General features: G+C 38.9%; 1 protein-coding gene across 3 annotated transcripts in view; it reads left to right on the top strand.

Annotated features, from left to right (window-relative positions):
- BAIAP2L1 (BAR/IMD domain containing adaptor protein 2 like 1) overlaps positions 1 to 25,354 on the top strand; it is a 62,780-nt gene that overhangs the window by 12,569 nt on the left and 24,857 nt on the right. For all 3 annotated transcript variants that reach the window (XM_032771022.2, XM_032771024.2, XM_032771023.2), the window contains one exon: positions 9,221 to 9,307. In XM_032771022.2, coding sequence (XP_032626913.1) covers positions 9,221 to 9,307 — 87 coding nt within the window. The remainder of the gene's footprint in view (positions 1 to 9,220; positions 9,308 to 25,354) is intronic.

Consider the following 25,354-nt stretch of genomic DNA (forward strand, 5'->3'; position numbering starts at 1 on the left):
TCTATGAGTCTGAGGTTTTCATACTTGCTATTTTGATTCATTGTGTATTGCTCATTAACACTTTGAAAATGCAGCTCAAACCTCTTATTGCTGCCAAATTCTACTTGATCATTTTAACAAAGTGTATTTGTAACAGTGGTATAAAATGTACTTGGTCTATACAGCAGCACTGGAGAAGTACATTGCTGTTATGTACTGCGTACCAGAGAATGTGTTATTAAGAGCAGACTGATGTACTGGGTCTTGTATGTATGCTCAATTTAATATGAATGAATGTTTAATTACAGCAGCTGATCAACTAGCACATTATGGGAGCCAACAATAGAGATCTGATATAATTGTTGTTTTATGTAAACTGTAAATGGTTTAAGTGGAGCTGTAACAAGGAGTAAATATTCTGTTCCCAAGCGGTAAAATGTATCATGACTTCTCACATAAATCAGAATTAAAGCGGACAAACAGTAAAACTTTAAATCGACACAGAACATTTCATTACCATTTTTGTAGATACCGTGGGGTTACATATACCTCCCTTTCTTTTCTGAATTACAAGTTACCAGTCATTAAACAGGTGAAGAGGTTATATAGTATGTTTTCCCATTAAAAACCCAGCATAGAAAAACCTTACTTTTAAAAAGTAACATTAAATAATTTAGATTGCATATACTGGAATATAATTTAACAAAAGGCAAACTCCTGCTCACACACTCAATCAGCTCCAAATCATTCAATCATATCTGGTGAAAGTAGTGGAGAAATTTTAAAAGTTATTGCTCGAAATTAGAATTGTGGCTTCCAGCCTGAGAGAATATTGGATTTAGATCAGAGCACTATACTGATCTCTTGGACTTCTGTATCCTATAGTCCAGTCAGTGAAGCTAATTTGGCAGCATCTGTTCAGAACATTTGAATACTAAATCCCTGTGAAAGATGGCTTAGAAAGGAATGAGAGACTGCAGGGACCTGGAACATGGTGAGAAGTTTCTCATTTTCATGCAATAAGAGGGAAGCTTTTGCCTCAGGCTACTTCTGTAGCCCACGCCCTCGGGATGATTGATGATCCGGTGCAGAGGTGGGCAGACTATGGCCCGCGGGCCCGTTCTGTCTGACCCCTGAGCTCCTGGCCTGGGAGGCTAGCCTCGGCCCCTTCCCTGCTGTTCCCTCTCCCCTGCAGCCTCAGCTCACTCGCTCCGCTGCCGGCGCATTGCTCTGGGTGGCGGGGCAGCGAGCGCCTGGGGCAGCACAGCTGCAGAGCCCGGCCTGACTTGGTCTCTGTGCTGCACTGCTGCCGTGTGGCCTGGCTCCAGCCGGGCAGCACGGCTGTAGTGCCGCCAGACACCGGTGCTCCAGACAGCGTGGTAAGGGGGGCACAGAAACCCGATTCAGCCCTCAGGCCAAAAAGTTTGCCCACCCCTGATCCAGTGCCTCACTAGTCCATGTGGTGAAAAGAAGTTGAATCTATAGCTGGTCAGAGCTTTAGCAGAGGTTGCAATGTGTCCGGTTGACTCAAATCTAGCCCTCAGGATAGCTTTGCTTACCTGGAAAGCCATAAATAAAGATACTGGTAATGGGGCAAGAAAATTGGCTAAGACCCAGACTGTGAAGAGTACTGATCAACTCCATCAAAAGATACAAAGTAATGGGCATTACCCATCAAAAGAATTGAGTTGTAGTGTAGGGGAGTGAGACCAGGAACTGAAGGGGATCCTGTAACCCCTTTGGGGCTTGGCTCAATGACAACTAGCCAAAGTACATACGACTTGATGTATTATGGGATAGGCAATGACCTTACTTTTGGCTAGGGTTTCCATCCCTCCAGGATTGTCCTGGAGTATCCAGGAATTAAAAAGATTAATCTTTAATTAAAGATTACGTTATGTGATGAAGTCTCCAGGAATATGTCCAACCAAAATTGGCAACCCTCCCTTTAGCAGTACAGTTATAATTGGCTGGTTGGCCCAGTGCCCTGTGTCTTTTCCCTGGTGTCCCCAACAAGAGTATTCTGAGGTCAGAGGAGATGGCCTGCTTGGATTGTACTTGGGGAATGGAAATCTTACTACAACAAAAAGATAAAGGAAGAAGACTGTCTCCTTCAAAGATAAACTACTATTCAAAGCATATGCATCATTTCCACTTGCAAGAATATCTGACCAATTCTTGCCATTACTTCTTAAACTTCATGACATAAAAATCTGATCCAGATGCCCTGACGGTGCAGGGAATCAGATTTGTTTGTTATAAACTACTTCTACATGTGTAAACTGCTGTTCACTGCTAGCCCTTCTCCAGTTTGAATCTTGCTGCTTCAGTGTTCAATCCAGCAAGACTGGCCCTACCATTTAAATCAAATGCCCATATTAACATGGAAATCATTAACAGGAAATAATTGAAACCACTGTGACTTTAAGCATAATAATATATTAATGTTTCCTGAAAAACCTGAACTCAGTTATGTTGTATCCAGCCAATATGCAGTAAAAGTAGACAAAACATTGTCTTAAAATCAAGACAGTTACAACTTCGTCACGTCTTCTCAGAGAACAGGATTTCTTTCTTGTATATTAGGTCAGTCCTTGTGTCTTACAGCAATCAAAGTTTTCCAGCTTCGCCTTTTAAATTTCTATAATGCCTGTTGCCTAACAAGTGTGATCATGTCAAACATGCAGAATGCATTTTGTTTTGGAGTTGTGAATTCACTGACCAGGAAAAGGTGAGAAATGTTATTGATATTTAGTAAGTTCTATCAATTAACAGCCCTCTAGCTGAATTGAAATGGTCTGAGTCCAGCTTTACTGTGCCATAAGTACTGCAAGCCTGGAAGAATTTATAGTATATGCTCACTTTCAGGTTGCTGTTACATCCTGATATGCTTTGTGCTGGGAATCTAAATTTCCCACAGCAAGTTGAGTAGGAGAGGAGTTTTCAAAGAGCTTGCCTTGTTTAGGCTAGCAAATGAAGAGTGAGAGGGGATATGACTGCCCTTTTATAAATACATAATGGGGGTAAAAATCAAGATAGGAGAAGATCAAATTAAGCTAAAGGACAATTACAGCACAAGAACACATGTAAGAACCAGCCATAAATAAATTTAGACTGGAAATTGGAAGAAAGACTTTTAACTATCAGAGAAGTGAGGTTCTTGAATAGGCTTCTAATAGGACTGGTGGGGAAAACAAACTTATTCGTTTTAAAATGAAGCATGATAAGTTTGTGAACAGGATTATGTGATGGAGTTGCCTGCAATAGCAGGGGACTGGACTTGGGACTGGTAGGGACCTCCTGGATCGTCATATGCCTATGTAGGAGAATTTACCTATGAAAATAGAACAAAGAAAGAAAGTCATTGTGACATCTAGAGTCAGTGATGGGACAGTGTTGTAATCATATAGATGTTCAAACAGGCTATCACTCGACACATTCTTCCAGAGGATACCATAGATTTGTAAAAGCAGCAAAGAATACCCATGAAAGCTCATGCTCCAAAACGTCTGTTAGTCTGTAAAGGTGCCACAGGACTCTTCGCTGCTTTTACAAATCCAGACTAACACGGCTACCCCTCTGATACATAGGTTTGTAGTGTTCCCTGTTTTTAAAAAGGACCTAATTAGCAGCCAATAGCTGTTGGGTAACCTGTATGATATCAACTGATAGTCTCAGTCTAGTTTCAAGTGAACCTTGGCTCAAAGTAGTTTCTGTGTGTTCATGAGTAAAATAAGATCTAAACACAGATAGATGTAGGTTTTTTTGGAGACTGAAACTAATTCTCTGAATGACAAAATCCTTGATTGTCAAATTGTACTCAGACAATACTCCATACAAATCTTCCTCAGATCTGTCCAAGGAAGTGGAAATATTAACTTGAAATGTTGGTACATATGCTGTATGGCTCGTTCAGGCAACTTACTAATTGTCTCAGGAGTGTTAGTGTCACCAGTTGAAAATAAAGATAATGCCAAATCTGATTATCTAGCATTCCAACCCTAGCTAGCATAAATCTCCTTAACCTGAAAGATTAAGTTCTTGAAAGATTTCCAAGTCCTATAATTTAAAGGCTCCAGAATGCCTTACAAGTTAAAATGAAAAACATCAATGGCATTATAGTTTTAGAACTATATTTGGTAACCTAATTATTATTCTAGCCGTAGAAAATCCTCAGACATTTTCTAAATGCTTAGTGACATAAGAGCTGGAAGTATGTGATGATTGCAGGTTAATATTTGTAATATACACCTCTACCTCGATATACCACCACCTGATATAACACAAATTCAGATATAACGTGGTAAAGCAGCGCTTTGGAGGGGCAGGGCTGTGTGCTCCGGCAGATCAAATCGAGTTCGATATAACACGGTTTCACCTATAACGCGGTAAGGTTTTTTGGCTCCTGAGGATAGCGTTATATCGAGGTAGAGGTGTATTCATCTCCATGAGTCCATGTGCTACAGAAAAATTGAGTAAAACAAAGGTCTAGCAGACTGTTGTGACAATATGCACTCTTATGTTCATCCTTTTTACAAAACGATGATATCTCACAAGGCATACTTGGTACAAAATGTATCATTTGAAAACTCAGTCTGCTGAACATCATTGTCCTGCTAAAATGTGACAATGTTGTATGTAAAGTTATAGGATTCTACTGTATGATATTGCTGAGACATGTTCCAAGTCTAGAAAAGCAGGCACAAACCAGTTCCTTAGAGACAAACGGCAAACTGACGCCTTGGCATAATCAGCATAACCAAATGGAATGTCAGCATAATCAAATGGAGTGGCACCTTGTTAAGCGGACACTCCGGCAGGAAGAAGGATCTGAGCAAGTAATTTACATCTTGGCAATGGAACAGCTGGAAGTTCCCATCTCCCCAGATCTGCTTTTCCTGAACCCCAGCAGGAGAGGATTATCAAAGAGGAGAAAAAAAATTATATATATATAAAAAAAATGAGGAACAGAAGCCCCAAACCACCTCTCTCCTTCCTTTCTGTCTGCCCATGACATCCATAGTGCCTGAAGGACAAGGAAAGGAGCATTGGACTAGGGGATGGGTCCTCGCTGGAAAGTATCCAACCAGGAAGTCTGCAAAAGAACATGGGGTGAGAGAGAGAGAGAGAGACTTTTGCTTTGAATTAATTTAACATGTTAAGTCCCAACTCGTTACAAAGTAATAAAGGTAAAACACAAACTAAAACTTATGTCTCATTACTTGTAATCACTTAAAAATCTCTCTTTCTATAGTTAAATTTGTTTTATCTAAGCTAGTGTGTTTGTTTAGGAAACTTCATTTGAGAAAATATTTATGGATAACATTTTCTGTTAATGAAATGATGGACTTTATATGAGCTTGTATTTGTTCATAAGGAAAGATCTGGGCAGTACAAGATACACATTTCTGGGGGAAGTCTGGGACTGAATTTGCTGGTGGCACTCTGCTAGGGTTACCATATTTAAACATTCAAAAAAAGAGGACACTCCACAGGTGTGTTGGCCCCACTCACAGTACTCCCACACTCCGCCCACAGGTCCCAACCCTTCCCCGCTCAGCCCGCCACTGCACCCCTCCTCACCCCTCTGGCCTGCCGCTGGCTTGCTGCATCCCTCCTCATTCCACTACCCACCACTCACCTCCTCTCTCTCCCCTGCCAGAAACCCCCATGCCTGCCCCGAGAACTCCTGCCTGCTGCTGGGTCACTGCTTCTTGCCTCTGCACCCCCATCTGCCCGCCCCCTGCTGACCCTAGGATGACTGGACAGCAAGTGTGAAAAATTGGGATGGGGGTAGGGTGTAATAAGCACCTATAGAAGAAAAAGCCCCAAATATCAGGACTGTCCCTATAAAATAGGGACATCTGGTCACCCTAGCTGGCTCGCTCATCTCTTTGCCACCACCCCACCTGCTGCTGGCTCACCGCTTGCCTCTTTACCCTGCCCCGCTTGCCTACTCACCCTTCCTGCCACAGGTCCCTCTGGCTCCTAGGATCAGGGGCAGCTGAGGGGTCTCCACATGCTGCACTCGCCACAAATGTGAGCTCTGGGGCTTCCATTGGCTGGGAAAAGCACCAATGGGAGCTGCCGGAGCCGCAGAGAAGGGCTTGGAGGCACCAGCAGCATGCAAAGAGCCCTCTGTCCCCCCCCCACCCGACCCTAAGAGCCAGAGGGACCTGCCAGGGGGCAAGGTGGGGAGTCCCGGCAGTGCTTACCTGGGGCAGCTCCCGGGAAGCATCCAGCAGGTCCCTCTGGCTCCTTGGGTCGGGGCGGAGGGGGGCGCAGATGGCTCTCTGCGCGCTGCCGGCACCTGCAAGCCCGGCTCTGGCAGCTCCATCTAGGGTTACCATATGTCTGTATTTTCCTGGACATTTTTAGATTTTAAAAGTTCAGAACTAAAAAGCTGGACATGTCCGGGAAAATACGGACATATGATAACCCTACACTCTGCAGTATAATTCAGGGGTGGGTGGCTGGCTGAAGCACTCTTGCAGTATACTTAGGGGTAATTTTACATGTTGGAGGTTGTGTGAGCAGGCAAGGAGTGGTTGCTATCACAGCAAAGCAGTGTAAAAAGCACCCCAGGTTGGAGAACTGAGGGGACACAGCTGTCCAACATTCCAGATTGTATCCTGGGGAATGTCACAACTATAGTTGTCATTAATATTAGTAGTCAGTACTGTTGGAAGTTAAGGGTGCCATTGTATTGCCTGTTAATAGAACAATAACCTTGATGTGATTTCACAGTAGTCCATATGTACAACAATGGTTTTACATGAAAATCTTACTTAGAGAACTGCTTGAAGAAAGTCCTTTGAGCACAAATTACAGAAGAGTATCTGCTTGTGCTTCATTATTTGTGTATTAATAATGTATGGAATTGTATCTATGGAACCTCCCTTCAAATGAATAAAATGTTTAGGACGGATGGTTTGGTTCATTCAGCTACCCTTGATAAACACATTAGCTGGATGCTTCATATGTACTGACTAGCAGTGAAATAGTAAACATTTTCCACGGTAGTTTGTAATTCATGCTCACTTATCATAGGGCAATTATAGACCTCTCTTTTGGCACTAATTTAAATTATATGGAATTAGTTCTTTTAAGAAGAGTGCCTTGCTTTTGTCGTCATCTGTTTTTTGGGAATCAACAGTATTGATTTTGCTACTCTGTCGTAGCGATTTAGGTATCTGGAATAATTCACATCATAAACTTTCTGTTTAAGGTAAGTATGTTTTATTCTTCATTCCTAACTACCAACTCTGCGTAGCCAGGCTTAGTTATAGGGAGGTTCTGTGAAGGTAAGATGAGAAGTAATCCTTCTATGCGCCTGGTCACTCTTGTGATGCCACTTCACAGGGGATGACTGGCTGTTGGAAACACACAGCAGCAGATCTATCACTGCCTTTCCTCAACACTCTGGCGCTGTAGATTTCTTATACATTTCCCTAAAGCTTTCACAGCAGATCTTCACTTCTGCAGCCACAGACAGGGAGGGTGGGCAGAATTTGTTCCTAGAAGACCAGTTGTGTCATCTTCAAAGTATTGCACCACACTATGATTTGTCAGTAAGAAAAGCTATTACTGGTTACCTTGTTCACTGATATAATTTATGCTGATCTTTTGTTTCCTATGAATTGTGTGTGTTTCCAGCTGATACAGTGTTTGATTTTCTGATAGGTGATGGTTGAGCTTTTCTGTTGAATCCTAGAAAAGTGACAGGTATATCAGAATCTACCTAGCTGGTCTTCACTTAAGAAATGAAGAGAAGGCTTTTTTCTCCCTTTTTATACAATTTTTGGAAGTCTAAAACATTGAGAAGTTACAGAAAGATGTTTTCAAATTATCTCATTCCATTGTCTTTCTCTCACTTGATATGGTTATCTAGTGACACATTGTTTTTAGATTTTACATAGAACTGGAAAGACCAAAAATAGTTGTGGTACTGGGAATTTGCCACACTCACACCTTTTAGCCAAACATATCTCATTAAAGTAGAATAATGGCACAACAAGTACAGTCTGTGGCAATCTTTATACTAGATATTGTTTACAATATACTAAAGTGTGAATATAGACGCTTTTCCTGCATGATTCGTAGAATGCCCATGACAAGAGATTTACATTCTTGAACTTTTATCATTTTAAAATCTACTATTTTGTGGCAAGTATGCCGGAATCCAAGACTTGAGAGGGGTCTACCATGATCTTACTATGCAAGAGTTTAATATAGAAATAGGGGGGAAAAAAAGGATTTTTTTTTTTTTTTTAAACACTGTACTAAACTCACTTGTACAAGAGAATTTCAAATTGTGGTCCACAGAGAACTTCCTGATCATGAGTTGCTGGTGGTTCTTATTTCTAGCTGTTAAAAATCATATTAAACAACATCTGAAAGTACTGTCTGTGGGCTGGAGTTGGCCTCTGTAGGATCTTTCACCCCACTCACAACTTCATTTTGTACTTTAAAAATATTTTAGCTGGAATATCGCAGACCTTCTTCCATGTAGTTTCAAGTATTCTGTTATAGCTTTTGACTTCTAAAACTACCTCCTCATTAAGAATTGGAAGGGAGCAGTTAGAAGTTGTCCTCGCTCTCCTGATATGTCATGATATTTTCAAATCCTTGTAATTCTTCCCTAGCCTGAAGTTCAAGAGCCTCATCACTGCTTTTAAATGCAGGTTTTCTGTGTAGTAACATGCTATGCTATTTACTGAGTGATGAGGCCACTCAACTGCAATGCTCCATACTCTGACTTTAAAATCCATTTTAATTCAAGTTGAGTAATCTAATCAATGGAGTAGAATTTTTCCAAGTGTCCATTAATATTAATAGGAACTAAGGGTGCATATGAATCTAAAGTAAGACAGAAAGGACATGTGCTTTTTGGTTGTATGTATTATGCCATTCAAAAAAATCCCCACCCCAACACATAGTATGCTTTTTGGGAATTCTATATCATATTAATGGATGTGAGTCACTTCCTATTATTGGGGGCTGATCCTGCCGCTGTTGAAGTCAGAATCTTTCCATTGACATCAACAGGCACTGGACCGGATTCAGAATACCTTAGAATAATTCCCAAAAGTTAGAGAACCAAGTTTGTGTACCCCATTTGAACCTCAGGCAGGGGCATTGTGGAAGTATTATCTACCTTTTCCTGGTGGATGGTAGTTCATAATTTACTCAATTTTTTAAATGCAACACAAGCTGAGTACTCTTGTTGTTTTTCCTATAGCTATGATACTGGCTGGAAGAGCATATTATGATGGTGTTGCAAAGATTGGAGAAATAGCAATTGCATCTCCAGTTTCTAAAGAATTGGGTAAGTAAGACTGTATATCACATTTAATTCAATTATAGCATAGGATACTATTCCTTCCCAGCTGGAGGCTCACCGAACTAACTAGATTTTAACAGAAAAGGGACAGTGAGGCACTGGAAGGAGCTGCTGGGGTGAGGGAGCTTGTGGAAGCCTCTTACTGAAGGGAGAGTTGGGGTGACTGCTCTGCCTAGGATCCTTCACCTTGTACTACTAAATTACCCCTCCCAGAGACTTATCCGATGGGCTCACAAAAATACTTCTGAAGAGCAAAATGTATCTTTGGAATCCACTAGATATGGGACTCTCAAACTTCATTGAACTGTGACCCCCTTCTGACAACAAAAATTACTACACAACCCCAGGATGGGGGACCAAAGCCTGAGCTGTCCCAAGCCCCAGTGCTCAGAGTGGGGGTGCCAAAGCCTGAGCGCCCCCCGCTTCGAGTGGAGCCAAAACTGAAGACCAAGGGCTTCAGCCCCACGCAAGGGGGCCTGTAACATGAGCTTCATCCCTGGCCCCAGACCCCAGCAAGTCTAAGCCAGCCTTGGCAACCCCATTAAGATGCAGTTGCAACCCACAATTTGAGAACTGCTGCACTAAATTGTACCAGTGTTAGGTAATTTCAGTCCTAGGAGGAGAAGTGCCCATCCACCTCAATGTCTTCACACAGTCCCATTTCAAATTTCATAAGCTGAACGCTTTTTCTGTGTTGCTAAATTCAGTGTTACTGTTTCCAGGAAGTACACTTAAATGTTTTGCCAACTCATGTTGCCTCCCTCCTTGGTTATGAGGAGTTTAAATGGGAAAACAAAAACTACCTTCCTTAGTTCTTCACTCTTGCTTTTTGCAGGCATACACACCCCTGAAAGAGTTCACCTCAGGCTAACTAGGAAAAACTTTTGTAGGACTCTGATTTTTATTACATCTGAGAGGTGAACAAATCCCAGAATTTTACTATGCTGTGATACATGAATTCCCTATGAGTCACCTGATCATTCACCCAAATATGGATTTAGACTGCACTGTTCCTCCCAAGCCTGTTTCTGGGCTAGGTCACACTGTTATCTGACTAGATATCTTATACAGGAGCAACTAACAAAAAATGTTCAGAAGTAGAAGGAAATGAATCAGGGATGGACAAAGATTGCCAGTAAGGAAAAATTAAATTAAAAAAAGTAGTGAAGGAAATCCTCAAGAGTATTCACTTATTTTATAAGGGAAATAAAGACTAACTAAAGGGTTGAAGCCACAATACATTAATCTTATTGTATATAATGGGTAGAAGGAGGGACTACATAAACTTGAGAATTGTATTTAATTTTTAGATCCACTATTCTTTACTTAGTACCGTAGCAAATTATATTTGTTTAAGAGGTGTTAAATTTTAAGATAAGATGATGGTTTTTATAAATGTAATAGTTCTTTCTGGTCTTGTGTACCTATAGTTGTGCATAAATTTTTCAAAGTTTGTAATACTCTGTTACAAAGCAACAGGAAAAAATTTTAGATATGAATGTTGGATTTTGGATAACAGAACATTGGGGTGGGTGTATTAGCACATGATACTTTATCAAATCTTGTTCTTAGTCATCTGAGCACCATATATTTGAAAATCTAAATCCTACTTTAAGCTTTCTTCCATAATCTTATAAAGATATTAAGAATATTCTTTTTGAAGTTCAGTCTTTGAAAGATAAAACTCCAGGAAATATTAAAATCTGTAAGTTTCATAAGATTCCTTGCCATTTGAGCTAAAATTCCAAGCACCCTATCAGGGTTCTCCTTGTTCTGCTAGCTGTGAAGTCATAATTCTACAAATACATCACTACATATATTTCCATGACAACTGTTCGTTTCCAACAAAGGATTATGACTTCCTTGCAGGATCAAGTCAGAGAAAGTAGGTTGTAAGAGAGAAGCACTATGATACCTCAAGTATCAGAGGGGTAGCCGTGTTAGTCTGGATCTGTAAAAGCAGCAGAGTCCTGTTGCACCTCATAGACTAACAGACGTATTTGAGCATGAGCTTTCGTGGGTGAATACCCACTTTGTCGGATCTTTGCTGCTTTTATGATACCTCAATATACTTTAAGAAATAAAGAAAACTATTGACAGAATTGATTGTGTCTGTTTTTAAACTATGCTGTAAAAAGAATCTCCTTCTCTTAAGTTCTATATATAGAAGACAAACAGGGAACTGATGATAGCTCCTTCTCCTGTGATTTTTCTTGTTAATACAAGAATCCAACTGGTAAGAGGAACTGAATTTTTCTGTAATATTTCTGTGGTAAGAGTTAAGCTGTTCTTGAGAAGTGAATATTGGTTTCTTTGTGCTTGCTCACATTTTAATGACTTGTTCTGAAGCCACCATTGTGTGACTTTTCACATTGTACGTTCAAACTGAGGGAGTGGTAGAACAAACAGTAAAAAGCAAACAGTTCATGATATAGTCATTTTTCTTTATTTGCTTTGTAAGTCATTTACCACAAGTCTAGTTGTTGTAATTTCTGTGCTATAGTACAAAACCACACGAATTTTAAAATGCTATTAGTGTGTAAAAATGCATATAAAAAAGACAGTAGCTAATAAAAAAACTTTAGTTATGCCTTTGCTAACTTTATTTCTTTTAAAGAACTGATCAGAAGGCACTGAAAGTGTACCTCTTTACAGAACTTGAAATGGCTTTTCCTCTTTTAAAAAGTGTCATTGCTTGGTATTCTAAGGCTAACTACAAAATTTATTAGTAGTCCTTTTAGTGGAGCAGAGTCTACAAAAGATCTGAGTTTTGAGTGCTCCTTATTGACACTGAAATTATGTTCATCATTGGACTAATAGCCTATTCCCCCAAGTAATTATGAAACGTGTGTATTGTAAGTAGGGTTTAATGAGTTAATTCTGATTGTCACCAGATTCAAACCCCGAACACAGCACACAAACACTTTATACTGAGTTTTTTGGTATAACATCTTTATTTTCATTGATAAGAAATATTTTTCCAGTTTGACATCTAAGTCTGATAATGTATATGTTGTAGAAATACAAAAGGTCAGAGCATTTGAAGAAGCACAGTAATACTTTTAAAAAGTCTGAAGAAAATAGTTCTCATGTTATTAAAGAGCCCTGCAAACAGCACTGAACCCTTTCAGAGACAAAAGGAGTATACTTTAAAAAAAAAAAAAAAGTGGTCATTTAAGTAGGTCTCGTGATATGGTATCTTAGCTTAAAGCCACATAGAAACTTGCCTTTAACTGTGACATTCAGTAATTGCAAATATGAGAACATGAATTCTGAGTAGAATCAAATATATAAAAGTGAGGTCAAATTCTGCTGTAATCTACCCTTATGTAAAAAAGGGTGTGCAACTCCACAATTTTTGTAGTTACTCTGGCTTATACTGATGTAATACAGAAAAGAATTGGGCCTCTTGTGAGCTTCCTGACAGATTTGCCAATACATTCTGTTCTTAACCTGCAGGACCTCTACCATACAACTTTTGTTGTCTTCCAGGGCCAGAAAAGCCAATTGTGTGACTGATTGTATTGTGGTTTGGTAATGTGCATGTCTGTTTGTGAACTGGTTTCTCAGAATTTGTTTCACTTGATTAGAGGTGAACTGGCATGTTGTATTAAACGAACAAATAAAGCTGTTCTAAAGGTGACCTGCAAAGGTAAAGGAAAAAATTCCAGTATCTTTATCAGTATGTGCAGTCTACATCCAAATGTCAGCCTGAGAGGTATTCAGCACATTTTACTTCCATGTGTTAAAGGAAATATTGTAGGGCCTTCTGTCTACTTAGAAAATGGCAAAATTCCCATTTATTTCTGTTTTGAGCTGGTCCTTAACAAATGCCATTTATCAAAATATGCCTAATTCACCACCAATAGATGGGATCAAAATCTCTTTAGTCACTTCTAAAATTTTGGTTTTAGGTGCCTCTGTATAGAAGCCCAACTTGGCACCTTAAAGGGGCCAGATTTTCAGAGGATAGGTGCTCAGGGCTTTCCTAAACAAAAATATCAGAAACTTATAAAAATGTCTTCAGTGGAGCATCCAAATATTGAAACACCCAAAATTAATTACTACTTAAAATCTTGGCCAAAATTACTGAAATTTTGTATTTGAACATAAGGATGTTTTTAAGATCCCATGTCATAAAGAAACAGTCCTGGTCCTACTACCAAGTCTTAATAAATGGAAGTTTGTTTACTTCCAGAGGGGTTTTGCCATAGAAAGGATGGAGGAGGTGGTTTTGCTTTTCTTCTGTGGCAATGGCATCACCTAGCATCTGAAGGGACAGTAATGTAATCAGATGATGTAGGAATAAAATTGTTATAAAATGGGCTTTTCTAGTTTGCTATATCCTTTTTGATATGGTGCAACCAGAACTGGATAATCTGTTTAAGGTGTGGGTGAACCATGGATTTATATCTTATTATCTGTCCCTTTTCCAATAGTTCCTAACATTTTGTTAACTTTGACCACTACTGCACATTGAGCTGAAAAATGTCAGGCTCCCTGGAATGAAGCAGAAGACTGGACTTACAGTAGAAGGTATACAGTAAAGAAATTTAGAGACTCTCAGGGTATAAACCAAAACTGCAGAAGATTCAGGGAAGAAAACAGCAACTTAGGGGAGAACAAAATACACAGAGAAGTGAGAACAAAAGACAGAATGTAAGTGAAATCAAATTGGAAGGTGGGGGGACAGCTGTTGTCTCACCCCAAGAAAACAAGTTGATACAGAATCAGGGGAAAAGCTGGACAGAAGGTATTTCAGCTGCCTTAGAAAGCTAAGCACGGAGTGCCCTTTTCTTTATTAGCTCACTAACTCTCTAAAATAAAGAAAAAATCCTATAGGCTATCTGCTGTCATCTCCCTGCCAGTGCAGAACCATCTTCTGTTGTATAGTAACAAGCATTTTACTATTTGAAATAAAATGAGTTGTGGATAGACAGGCAAATTGAGTAATGCCAACCAAAACTGAACTACTCTGGCGCCTCAGCCAATTGAAATTTCTAGAAAAAAAACAAAAGTCTACCTGCTGCTGTAGCAAGAGTTACTATATAGGACCAGCTCTTTTTAAAAAGGATTAGTAAATTAGAGATTAAGGAATACTCCAGTTTAAATTTAACTTGAATTAGAAGAAGCCAACAACATTTCTTAATTACAAAACAAATTAAGTACACAGGAAGCTATCTTGAAAACGAGATGCAAAATGGGTCTGAAAGAATAAACTTTACTGTTAGAAAGTGTTTGAAACTGGAGTTTCAAAATGTTTTTACAGCAAGTTCTAAAATGATTTTTTAACTAAGTTGTTAAACCAACTGTTTTTATACATTTGCACTCAGCTTAAAGTCCAAAAATTGTCATTTTGTATTAAATTGAGATAAACAATTGTCAATAAATTTCTTATTGTGTGACTCATTGATGAGTCACACAATATTTGTAATGTATAGGTTCTCTGTTTTCTCAAAAAATAAATTGTGCTATGGATAATTCTTTTCTTTAGAAAGAGGGATAGCTCAGTGGTTTGAGCATGGACCTGCTAAACCCAGGGTTGTGAGTTTAATCCTTGACGGGGCCATTTAGGGAACAGGATTTTAAAATAAAAATAAAAATGAATAAATAGATTTGTGCTGCTTTGAGCAGGGGGTTGGACTAGATGATCTCTTGAGCTGAGGTCCCTTCCAACCCTGATATTCTGTGGAAAAAAATATGTTGATAGAAGGGACATATTATGGAGAATGAATAACTGGGTTTTCTAGAGACTTTTTTTTATCCTATATGATTATTTGGCTCATATGCTTTTAGATCTTAGGCCAAACAATTGTGTGTGTGTGGACTGAGAGAGAGAGAGCGCGCGCGCGAGCAAGCGCGTACACTTCAGCCAGACATGTATGTGTCCATACACCACCTACCAGTTAGATATCCCACATCATCATCGCATGGCTGATCTCTGTTTCTGCAAGGATAAGCTCTTCATCTTGTACTTAAAACACTCTCTTGTCATGACTGATCTGTTATCGTACTGTATCAACTTATAACTTCTAATCTGCAGTAGACAGTGCAAGGGGGAAAAAGAGGTAGGCTTCCTAAATCTTGTCTTCCACACATGGAAACACAGGCTGGTATACTCATTTCTTTTCCTTTTGGGGGTTCTAATTAGGTCATTCAGATGTATTTTATTTATAAAATAGGGCTGTCAAGCGATTAAAAAATTGTGATTAATTGCACTGTTAAACAATAGAATACCATTTATTTAAAATTTTTGGATATTTTCTAAATTTTAATATATATTGATTTCAACTACAACACAGAACACAGTGTACAGAGCTCATTTTATATTTTTGATTTACAAATATTTGTGCTATAAAAATAAATAGTATGAGGAATTGAAAAATACAAGTAATGTAATACAATCTCTTTATCATCAAAGTTGAACTTACAAACATAGAATTATGTACAAGAAATAACTGCATTCAAAAACAAAACATGTAAACAGCTTTAGAGCCTACAAGTCCACTCAATCCTACTTGTTCAGTCAGCCACCCAGACAAACAAGTTTGTTTACATTTGCAGGAGATAATGCTGCCTGCTTATTGTTTACAATGTCACCTGAAAGTGAGAACAGGTGTTCACATGACACTGTTGTAGCCGGCATTGCAAGATATTTACATGCCAGGTGTGTTAGATTCATATGTTCCTTCATGCTTCAATCACTGTTCTAGAGGACATGCTTCCATGCCAATGACACTCGTTAAAAAAAAAAAAAAAGTGTGTAATAAATTTGTGATGAACTCCTTGGAAGAGAATAGTAATCTCCCTGCTTCTGTTTAGCTGTATTCTGCCATATATCTTACTATTATACGCAGTCAAGATGATGACCAGCACTTGTTCGTCTTTAAGAAACACTTCACTGCAGTGGACAAACGCAAAGAAGGTACCATGTGAATTTCTAAAGATAGCTTAAGAACCTGGATCCACGGATTTAAGAATCGTGAATGCCTTCCAAAATCCTGTAGGCGGATGAAGGTATTGGAGCATGACTTCAGAAGTTTGAAAAACCATATCTCGATTGAAAATAGACAAGAAGCCAACCACCAAAAAAAGAAAACTAACCTTTTGTTGTTACAATAACTGCAATCAAAAACAAAAATCTACATCTATAAGTTGCACTTTCCATGAATAATGAAGATTGGCATACAGTATTTGTAGAGTGAAATGAAAATACTTATTGTCTTTTGTTTTCTCGATTGTTTGTGCAGTGCATAGCTGGATTTAGTAAAAATATAAGTGTACTTTGGAAGGGAGGGTAGCTGATGGCGATATGTGTTACAAATCTACAACACAAGTAACTTACGTGATAAAATTAGTATAACATCTCAGAAGTTACAAGAAAGTCAATAAATTTCAAATTGGATTCTATGGTTTAACACGTCCATCCAAAGCGTGGCACGATTAATTTTTTTAATAGTGATTATTTTGAATTAATCATGTGAGTTAACTGCGATTAATTGACAGCCCTAATAAATCTACTATTTTGCCAGAATTAGTATTATAGGGTTTTTTTGCTTGGAGTCTTTTCCTTCCTCCTTTAGTTTGCATGTAACAAATTGATGGAAGTTTGCATAGCTGGAGGGGTTTATAAGCAGAATTTTCTAACCTGGATCTTTAAACCTAAGCAGATAGTCCATATTTAGTCACCTAATCATTGCCCCCAAGTTTTAGAGATGCTGAGCACCTGGTGGGAACTGTGCATATTCAGGAACTCTGGAAAAAGAAATCAGACAGATTGTATTTCAGCAGCTAACCAGATTTATGTGCTTAAATTAAGTCCATGAACAGTGTTGAGAGAAAGTAGTTAAAGATTAGTTGTCTAGAGTAGCTGAAGCTTTGCATTGCTCACATGAGGCATGTGCTTTGTAAGAATCTTAACACGTCCCTACATTATATGTCACCGCAGAACTGGAATGTCTCTCTTTAGACAGAGAGGAAGCAAAAAGGTAGCACACCCAAAAGAAGCCTGCAGATGGGGCCCATATATATCTTCCGATGATGGTCCAAGGAGCCTGTTGTTCAAATATCCTAGAAGCCAATTTCTGAGATGTTCAGAAGTTTCCTCCAAAATTGCTTCATAGACAGCCTAGGAATGTTCCAACCAAATACTGAACAGAAAGCAAGAGAAATGCATGATCCTTCTGTTGCATACAATCATTGCTAGCAGGAAGAGTTCACGAGTAATAGAATACAGCCAGTGAATAGTCACCAACCATAGCTAATCATACACTGCAGTTAGCATCAGCCGTCATGTTCCAGGCTATTTCCTAGCTGCCAGTGCTAACATCATCAGATCACCAGACACTACACAGTGAAGCAGGACAAACCACCACTAATTTGAGCCCAAAATACCCCTCTTCTTCCTTCAGATTATGTAATCCTTCCCTTTCTAAAAGCACAAAAAGTTCTGCAATATGGGCACCAAGTGATAGTGTGGGGAGGGCACTTCAAGGGGCACATATGCTTAGAAGCTTCTGCTACTACAGCTAGTTCTTCTAAGGTTACAGGAGAATGTTTCATACTCAGCTGCATTGTTTTAAGACTTCCATTATGAAACTTGAATTTTCTAATGTTGGTAACTCCTACAGCCATGAGAAAAAGCTAAAAGGCAAGGGATAGACTGGTGTCCTTCAAGACAGCCCATTGAGACCAACTCCAGAGACAATGAGGTTGGGGGAAGAGCGTATTAATAGCAGAGAAAACAGAATGAAATTGGCACTGCTACTAAATATGATAAGGCATTTAATTCTATAATGTTAAACAAATAACTGGAAAAATATGCTAGCTTGAACTTCTTAAGCGCCCCTACCACCCACACTTTAAAGTGGCCCCAGTGAGAGCTGTGGGGGTAACGAGTAGCCTCACAGTATACTGTCCTGTTTTTTGTGTCAGGGTGGTTAATTTAAAGATATGCTAACTAGTACGGCCTAAGAAATCTGCCTATTCACCCCTTTCTGACTTATTGCTTTTTATACACCAACACACCACGTCCAAGCACCTGCTACTGTACAAACACCAACATATGAGTCCCGACTGTACAGAGCACAGTATAATGCATCTGTAACCATGTGTGTGAAGACACCCTGAAGGTAAAAAAAACAAAACAAAAAACCCTCAACACACCTGCAATGGTGTGTATTAATCTGATGCTTTGGGCATGATTTGTGGGTAACAGCAAAGACACTATGAAGGGGCTCTGTCTTGTAGCATGTCTGGCTGCGCTGGATAATGGTGTTATGTATGTTAGTCTTGTAGGCGTCTTGTTTGATTGGCATCTAAATCATAGGAGCCACACAAAGCTTCGGTGCATTCCTTGCTTGCATATATATATATATATATATATATGTAAAAAAAACCACACTGACTGGCCAGTGCCCATGTCTAGCATACTTAGATGCCTGTTTTCACACTGTGGCTTGTGTGTGTGCACTATTTGGCTGTGTTCCCTCTGGCAGCTCTTTGAACTGTGAGGCTTGTCCAAACAGGGTGTGGTCACATATTTAGATTGGGGTATTGAGTGTCATATACAGGAGTCCACTCCCTGCCAATGATAATCACTCCCACAGATCTGTACATATGTGCTTAGTTGGCCACGTCTGATAGTATGTGTTTCCTTCCAGCATTATTCTGCTAATGCACAAGGGAGTAAGCAGCTGACTGCACATGCATATAGAATAGCATTTGAGCTTTCATTATATTAGTTATATTTGTGTGCTATTGAAGCTTCTCTTGCAGGGGAGAATAATAGGGTAAAAGTAGGAAACCTAGATGACATCAACCAGGGTTGCCAATTTTGGTTGGATGTGTTCCTGGAGGTTTCACCACATTATGTAATCTTTAATTAAAGAGTAATCTTTAATTCCTGGAGAAGGCCACTGAATATATGTAATGTGATTGTCCATATGTTTTAGTAATACAGAGTTGACTATTTTAAGGGCTATATAAGACAAAATATAGACAGACAGTTTTTGCCTGAAGAATATACAATCTAATCAAGAAATTGTGGATATGGGCCATTACTAAGAGAAGGCAACTTTTTTAGGACTCTACCAATTGACATTTAATTTTACAGTATTATTTGTGTTTCATTAATTTCTTCATTTTAGAGTTAGATGTTTGACAGTGCTGGGACTGAGAAATTGATAAGATATGCAGAGAGTTCCAATATTAAAATTGGACCAGACCATCCAGAACAGAACCACTGTATAGCTTATAGGTACCACCAATTTATTTTTTTAAGCACAGGAAACCTTCATTTCCTGCTATTAGGTGTGCTTTGCCTGTGCTGGTCTTATTGCAAGAGCAAAGAGCAACTCAGGTGTGTGGTGTTCCTTTACTATCTGCCTAAAGATCAGCAGGGCTTCATATAAGCAAGTTCAGACCTATAGTTGTGTTGTAACTTTATTTTCTATTTGTGCAATGATTAAAACCACTTACTTCTTCAACAAGATTAGAGCTCAGACATGCAAAGCCATTACATAGAATGTTCCTAGGGCCTTATAAAATGTCAGTCTTTTATATACATGTATTAATGTAAACCATTTCCTGTACACTTTGAACAAAAATATGCCTGGAGCAGTCTTTAAAGTTATTAGCAACAGTGTGACAGATGGAAAAAGCAAGTTTGCCATTTTTCATCCATTATTTATAGTGCACCTGCTTTGTTTTTCTTTTTTAACATTAAAATTAATGCAACCTTAACTTACCAATTGTTTAAAACAAGATGTTTAATGTTCAGATACATCTGGCTGATAAACATTAGGTAAAAATATTTTAGTCTAAAACTTTTGATTTTTTTTAAAAGACATACTGTGGAACCTAATATAGGCCTGGTCCTGCTGTCCTTGTTCAGTGGGAAATCCATTGAGAGATCAAACCATAGTGGCAAAAAGTTGATTTTGCAGAAAATTTTGACAGCAGGAAATAAAAACACATTTCCTTTTCAGAGTGTTGTACGTTAACAAGTATCTTTCACTGATATTTAAAAGTAAGGTTGGTTTTGGAACAGTGTTCCTGCCTTGGCTAATGGAAAGTTTAGTATAGTCTTCATTATAAATATTTTATTTCTCTTGGTGGTAGTTGTGTGGGAGTGACTATGTGTAAGCAGTTCATCATGATTATATTGTGTGTAAAGCATGTTAGGTAAGAACTTTCAGTTGCTTTATTTGAATTTAGTATGTCAGGCCTAATGAAGTTAAACAGAATAATCCATAAAATGTACATTCAAACCCTTCTTCAGCATTAATTTTCATCTGTAACTCATGTGAAGTATTCTGACTGATCTCTGTCATGTAGTACCAACTGAGTTTTATTAGTTACATGTATCTGTATTAAGCACCTGTAAGCTTCCCCAGGTGGTAAGTCATGAGCAACTCCTTGGGCCATTTAGAGTACTGTATGTCAGCACAGCTGCTGGGAATGAGTCTCGCAGCTGAGGTTGACGGACTCATGTTAGCAGATCTCAGGCTAGCGTGTTAGAAATAGCTTTGCAAAGGTAGTTTTGATGTTCAGGCTCCGGCTAGAACTTGGGACTCTGAACCCCACATTCCTCCCTATGCTTCACCTGAATCAGAACAACTGCGTTGCTGTTTTTAGCATGCTAGCGTAACCCACACGCTTCCTGGGTGTGGTGTTCTGTCCCACCTAGCGGCACCAAGATCTCAGAGAGAGAGATTAATGAGTCTACTCTACAGCCTAAGGTAACAGCCAGTTAGATTTTAGCTCATGCAGTAGAGGCTCATGTACTAAGCTGTTCTCTTAAATGTTAAGAGAACATTAAAGTTGCAAAGTTAATCACTTAGAACTTTAAAAAAAAAGCCAGAATTAAGGTTAGTTTTGCAACTTTAATTCTTCCCTTTTAGGCAGATATATTAGGACACTCTGTCATGACATACTGTTTCCCCCCCTCACATTGTCATCAGGGTTTGTACACAGGGTCTTCAAATTTACAGCCACTTCCACTTTAACTAGAGGAGTAACTGATAGCAGAAATAGTTTGTGGTCCCCCATTGGGATCAGGCTTTAGAGTAGATTTGTAGCCCACTGGCAAAGTGTATGTCACAACAATTTGAGAGACAGTAGAAGAATTTGAAGTATCAGGAATCCTTGACTGCATTCGTAACTCTTAGAGCAATGTGTAGTCTAGTTGCTAGAGTAGTGGTTAGAATCAGTATAGTCAATCATACCTGTGTGGTGTGTGTGAGGACACACCAACTCAAGTGTTACTTTGCTGTGTGGCCACTCTCACTCAAGCTAGGCTACCTCAAGAGAAGTAACTAGAGTGTAGATAAGTCAATTTTGCAGGGAAGACAGACCTTTAGTCTAGTATTTTAAGGTAGGGCTACACTGCCATTAGACACTCCTGGCTGGGCTATGTCAGCTGCATCGGGTTCACAGGGCTCAGATTAAGGGGCTGTTTAATTGTGGTGTGGTGTTTTTGTTAAAGATATTGAGAGTTTGTTCAAATCAGGCATATGAAAAGGGGTGTAGCCATGCATGTGCAAATGGGTTACTACTCTCTTTTGCTAGAAGAATTTATTGGTGGGGGGGGAGAGGGGTTTAATGTGGAAGATCAGCCTTTTACTTGCCTGAATCACAAATGAAGCTGGAGAGAGAGAAAAGAATAGCAGTATGAGCTTGTCACCTCCTAGTAACACTGGAACCCTATCCACAAAATTAGGAACAGTAGCTGTTACAATTCTGCTTAACTTGCTGTTTAATACTGTAGCTTTGTCTGGCCATTGATCCAATATGCTTAGTCCTAGGCGGCTTCTAAGGCCTTATGGAGTTAAGAAGGTTGTGGAACTTCTCATTGCATTTGATTCAGAAGACATTTCCAAATATTTAAAACATTTTGGATTTTATTTGTAATGAAATAAGTAGCTTACTAAAGCAACCCACAGCTGATTAAAATAATTCAAAAATGAGAGGGTGTATATGAAATTGAACTAGGGATAAATTCAGACATTTTTAAAGGAGATGAATTGTCTGAGTTTTAATAACTTAAAAAATTCAACTTGGAAATACTTATTTGAAACATGGTGGCTAATGTAACTTGAGCAAATTTTGAGAAAAGTATTTGTGAACCAGCTCAATACAAAGCACTTCTACAGTTAAAGGAATGCTGTCAGGATTTTGACGTTATTTATATTTTAAACCAATAATTGCTATAGCATTCTTTAAAAAAAAAGAAACCCCACCTACTTGTATTATGTGTTCAACTGCAAGAAAGTCAGACAACCTGTGCTACAATAGGATAGGATTTTTATACCAGTTTGTACTGAATGAAAAGTAAAGTATAGTAAGGTTTGTTATTTGACTCCATTTTAATTTAGCCAAAATTAGAGGGCAATTCCTGAAAATTCCTCAGCACATTAGTAAGTTTACTTTGATACAAATCAGAACTTTTTTGTTGTTGATTATGAAAATGGCACTGTAAGAGGGTTGGTAATTTCTAGAGTGCCTCCCTGCCTCAACCCCAAGGCTCTGCAGCAATCTCCCTTACTTTGCTCTCTTGGATTGATCAATAACTCACAAAAAGCTTTCACAAGTGTAGTAAGTACTTTCCTTCTTGGGGGTCTGATTTATTAAAGTTCAAAACAATTCAGACCATTCTCAAAGTCCCAAAATAATTCAAGCAGCTATGCCTAGGCACTCTTACCTGGAATTCTTCCCCCAGCCTTTGCCTGCTTATCCAACTCTCCATAGTTCAAAGAGGTCAAGGGGCAGGCCTCCTTTGCTGTTCTTCAGGGTCTTTGCAGGAGCCTTGCTGCTCCCTGGAGATTTCTTTGTACCAGTTTCCAACTGTGTTGTGCCTGGATCAGCTCCTCCTTCACAAGGGGTCACTTCTCTGTTCCAGCTCTGTGCCTATCTCACTTTTGATCATCCCCAGCCTCAGGCCTCTCTTTTTCTAACCCCTAGGGGCCTGGTTTTGTCACATGACCATATGTCACATGATTCAATTCATTTCCTCCACTGTGGAGGCAAATAGCTTGTCACAGGGGGGGAATTAGGGCCCATTTCCCCTTAAGGGGCCATTCCCCTTGTGACAGGCACCATTATAAACTAAACTATGGCCCTCATTCTGTAGTAGGGTCTGTTAACATGTACTCCATTGCTTCAATGGGTCTCCCCTTGGGCACGTGGGATTTAGGGTTGCCAATTTTGGTTGAATGTATTCCTGGAGCTTTCATCACATGACATAATCTTTAATTAAAGAATAATCTTTAATTCCTGGAGACTCCTGGGCAATCCTGGAGGGTTGGCAACCCTGATGGAATTATAGTTGTGGATCCAGTTCTAGGATTAAGGGCTTTGATTTTTAATTCCAGTTGCTTACTGGCACTTCTACTATGTGGAAAGTGAAACTAATTTTTATTCCATTATTGAATGCAACTTTTAAAGATGTATTGGACACTAGAATGTCATTTTAATCAGCAAGCTTATATGCACTTTCAGTATTTGTCTCAGCTGGTACTTACCTCAAGCACCTCCGCAGATTAGCTTTTTCTTATAAATAGACACTTCTGTCTGCCTCTTGAACATAAGAGCTATTTATTTTGATTGCTTTATTTGGAAAGTAACTTTACTATGTGCTGCTATTTGATTTCAAAGGACACTGCCAGGTTCAAATGCATATATTTTTGAAAAACAAATACAACAACTTCAAGCACTGAAACTGAAAGCAGTTTTAAAAATCTAACGTGCAGATTGTGTGAAAATTTACAAACGTGCTTAACTTTACACACTGTGAATAGTTCCATTGACCAGTAGAACTACTTGCACTGAGTTAAGTGTGTGTGTGTGTAAGTCTTTGCAAGATCAGGGTCTAATTTAATTTTTGCCTTTCTCTCTACTTGAAAAGTGAGAGCAGATTGGTCAATGTCACTTTTTAAATAGTTTCTAGTCAATCTCAGATCACTGAATATATTAGCAAGGTGTAGTGTAATATGGGTTTCAACTACTGATTTTTTTTTTTTTTAGAGGATTTAAACTGTTCTCACTGGAAATTTTTTGGTTGGTTGTTTGTCATGGAAATGTTTCTATTGGTCTTAGTCTTTGTGAAAACTTATTTTTACAAAACCTGTGTTTTTAAGCCAAACCTGACCTAATTGTAACCTTTTTTTAAAGTAGTTTGATGTGAAATTCTAAGTGGGTTTTTTACTCACGAAAGCTCATGCCCAAATAAATCTGTTAGTCTTTAAGGTGCCACCAGACTCCTTGTTGTTTTTGTGGATACAGACTAACACAGCTACCCTCTGATTCTTTAGTCTGGGGTTTCCAATTTTTCTAACCTCTCTGCACATGTTGGAGTCCAACTATCCAAACAATAGGACTATCTACTGAAGGTGATACTTCTTGGAATTTGATCCAATATTCATACTGGTCTTCAGATATAGTCTCTGTGACTGTATTGATAATATCTCTTCACCACCACCATCTTTCATATGGGTTTCACGTTTTTTTTCTTACCCTCTGCGGTCATCTTCATAGAATAGCACTGAATGTTCATACGTCAGTGCTATTTTATAACATGAAATACTGATTGGCTACTCTGCACTTGTTATCTCAAGTGCATTAATGCCAGAAGGGCAGGCTTGACCTAGCTTTACTGATTAATATGCACACTTGAAGTTAATTTCACAAATATTCTTTATTTCTTTTTAATTAAAGTCACACTTGGGCCAGCTGTATTAGGAGCTAAATGCAGTTAGTCTTTTTGCAAACAGTTTTTCGTGCTGCTTTATTTTTCCTTTTCATTTTATTGGTCCATGTTAAACTCCATTGTGGTTAAATTCAACCTCTTTAGCCTCTTTCAAAGAATGGTTCTTGTGCACTGAACCCTCTGTCACATTTTGGGCTGCAATCCAGACCAGTGAGGGGTGTGCCACCAACCGCGCTATAACCTTGGGCACTTTGCAATGCTCTGCTGTTGTAGCTCCCAACCTGGGCTTCTCACAACACACAACACAATCCTTTGGACAAAGATTA

The sequence above is a fragment of the Chelonoidis abingdonii genome, chromosome 9, assembly GCF_003597395.2.
Source record: "Chelonoidis abingdonii isolate Lonesome George chromosome 9, CheloAbing_2.0, whole genome shotgun sequence".
NCBI classification, from domain to species: Eukaryota; Metazoa; Chordata; order Testudines; family Testudinidae; genus Chelonoidis; species Chelonoidis abingdonii.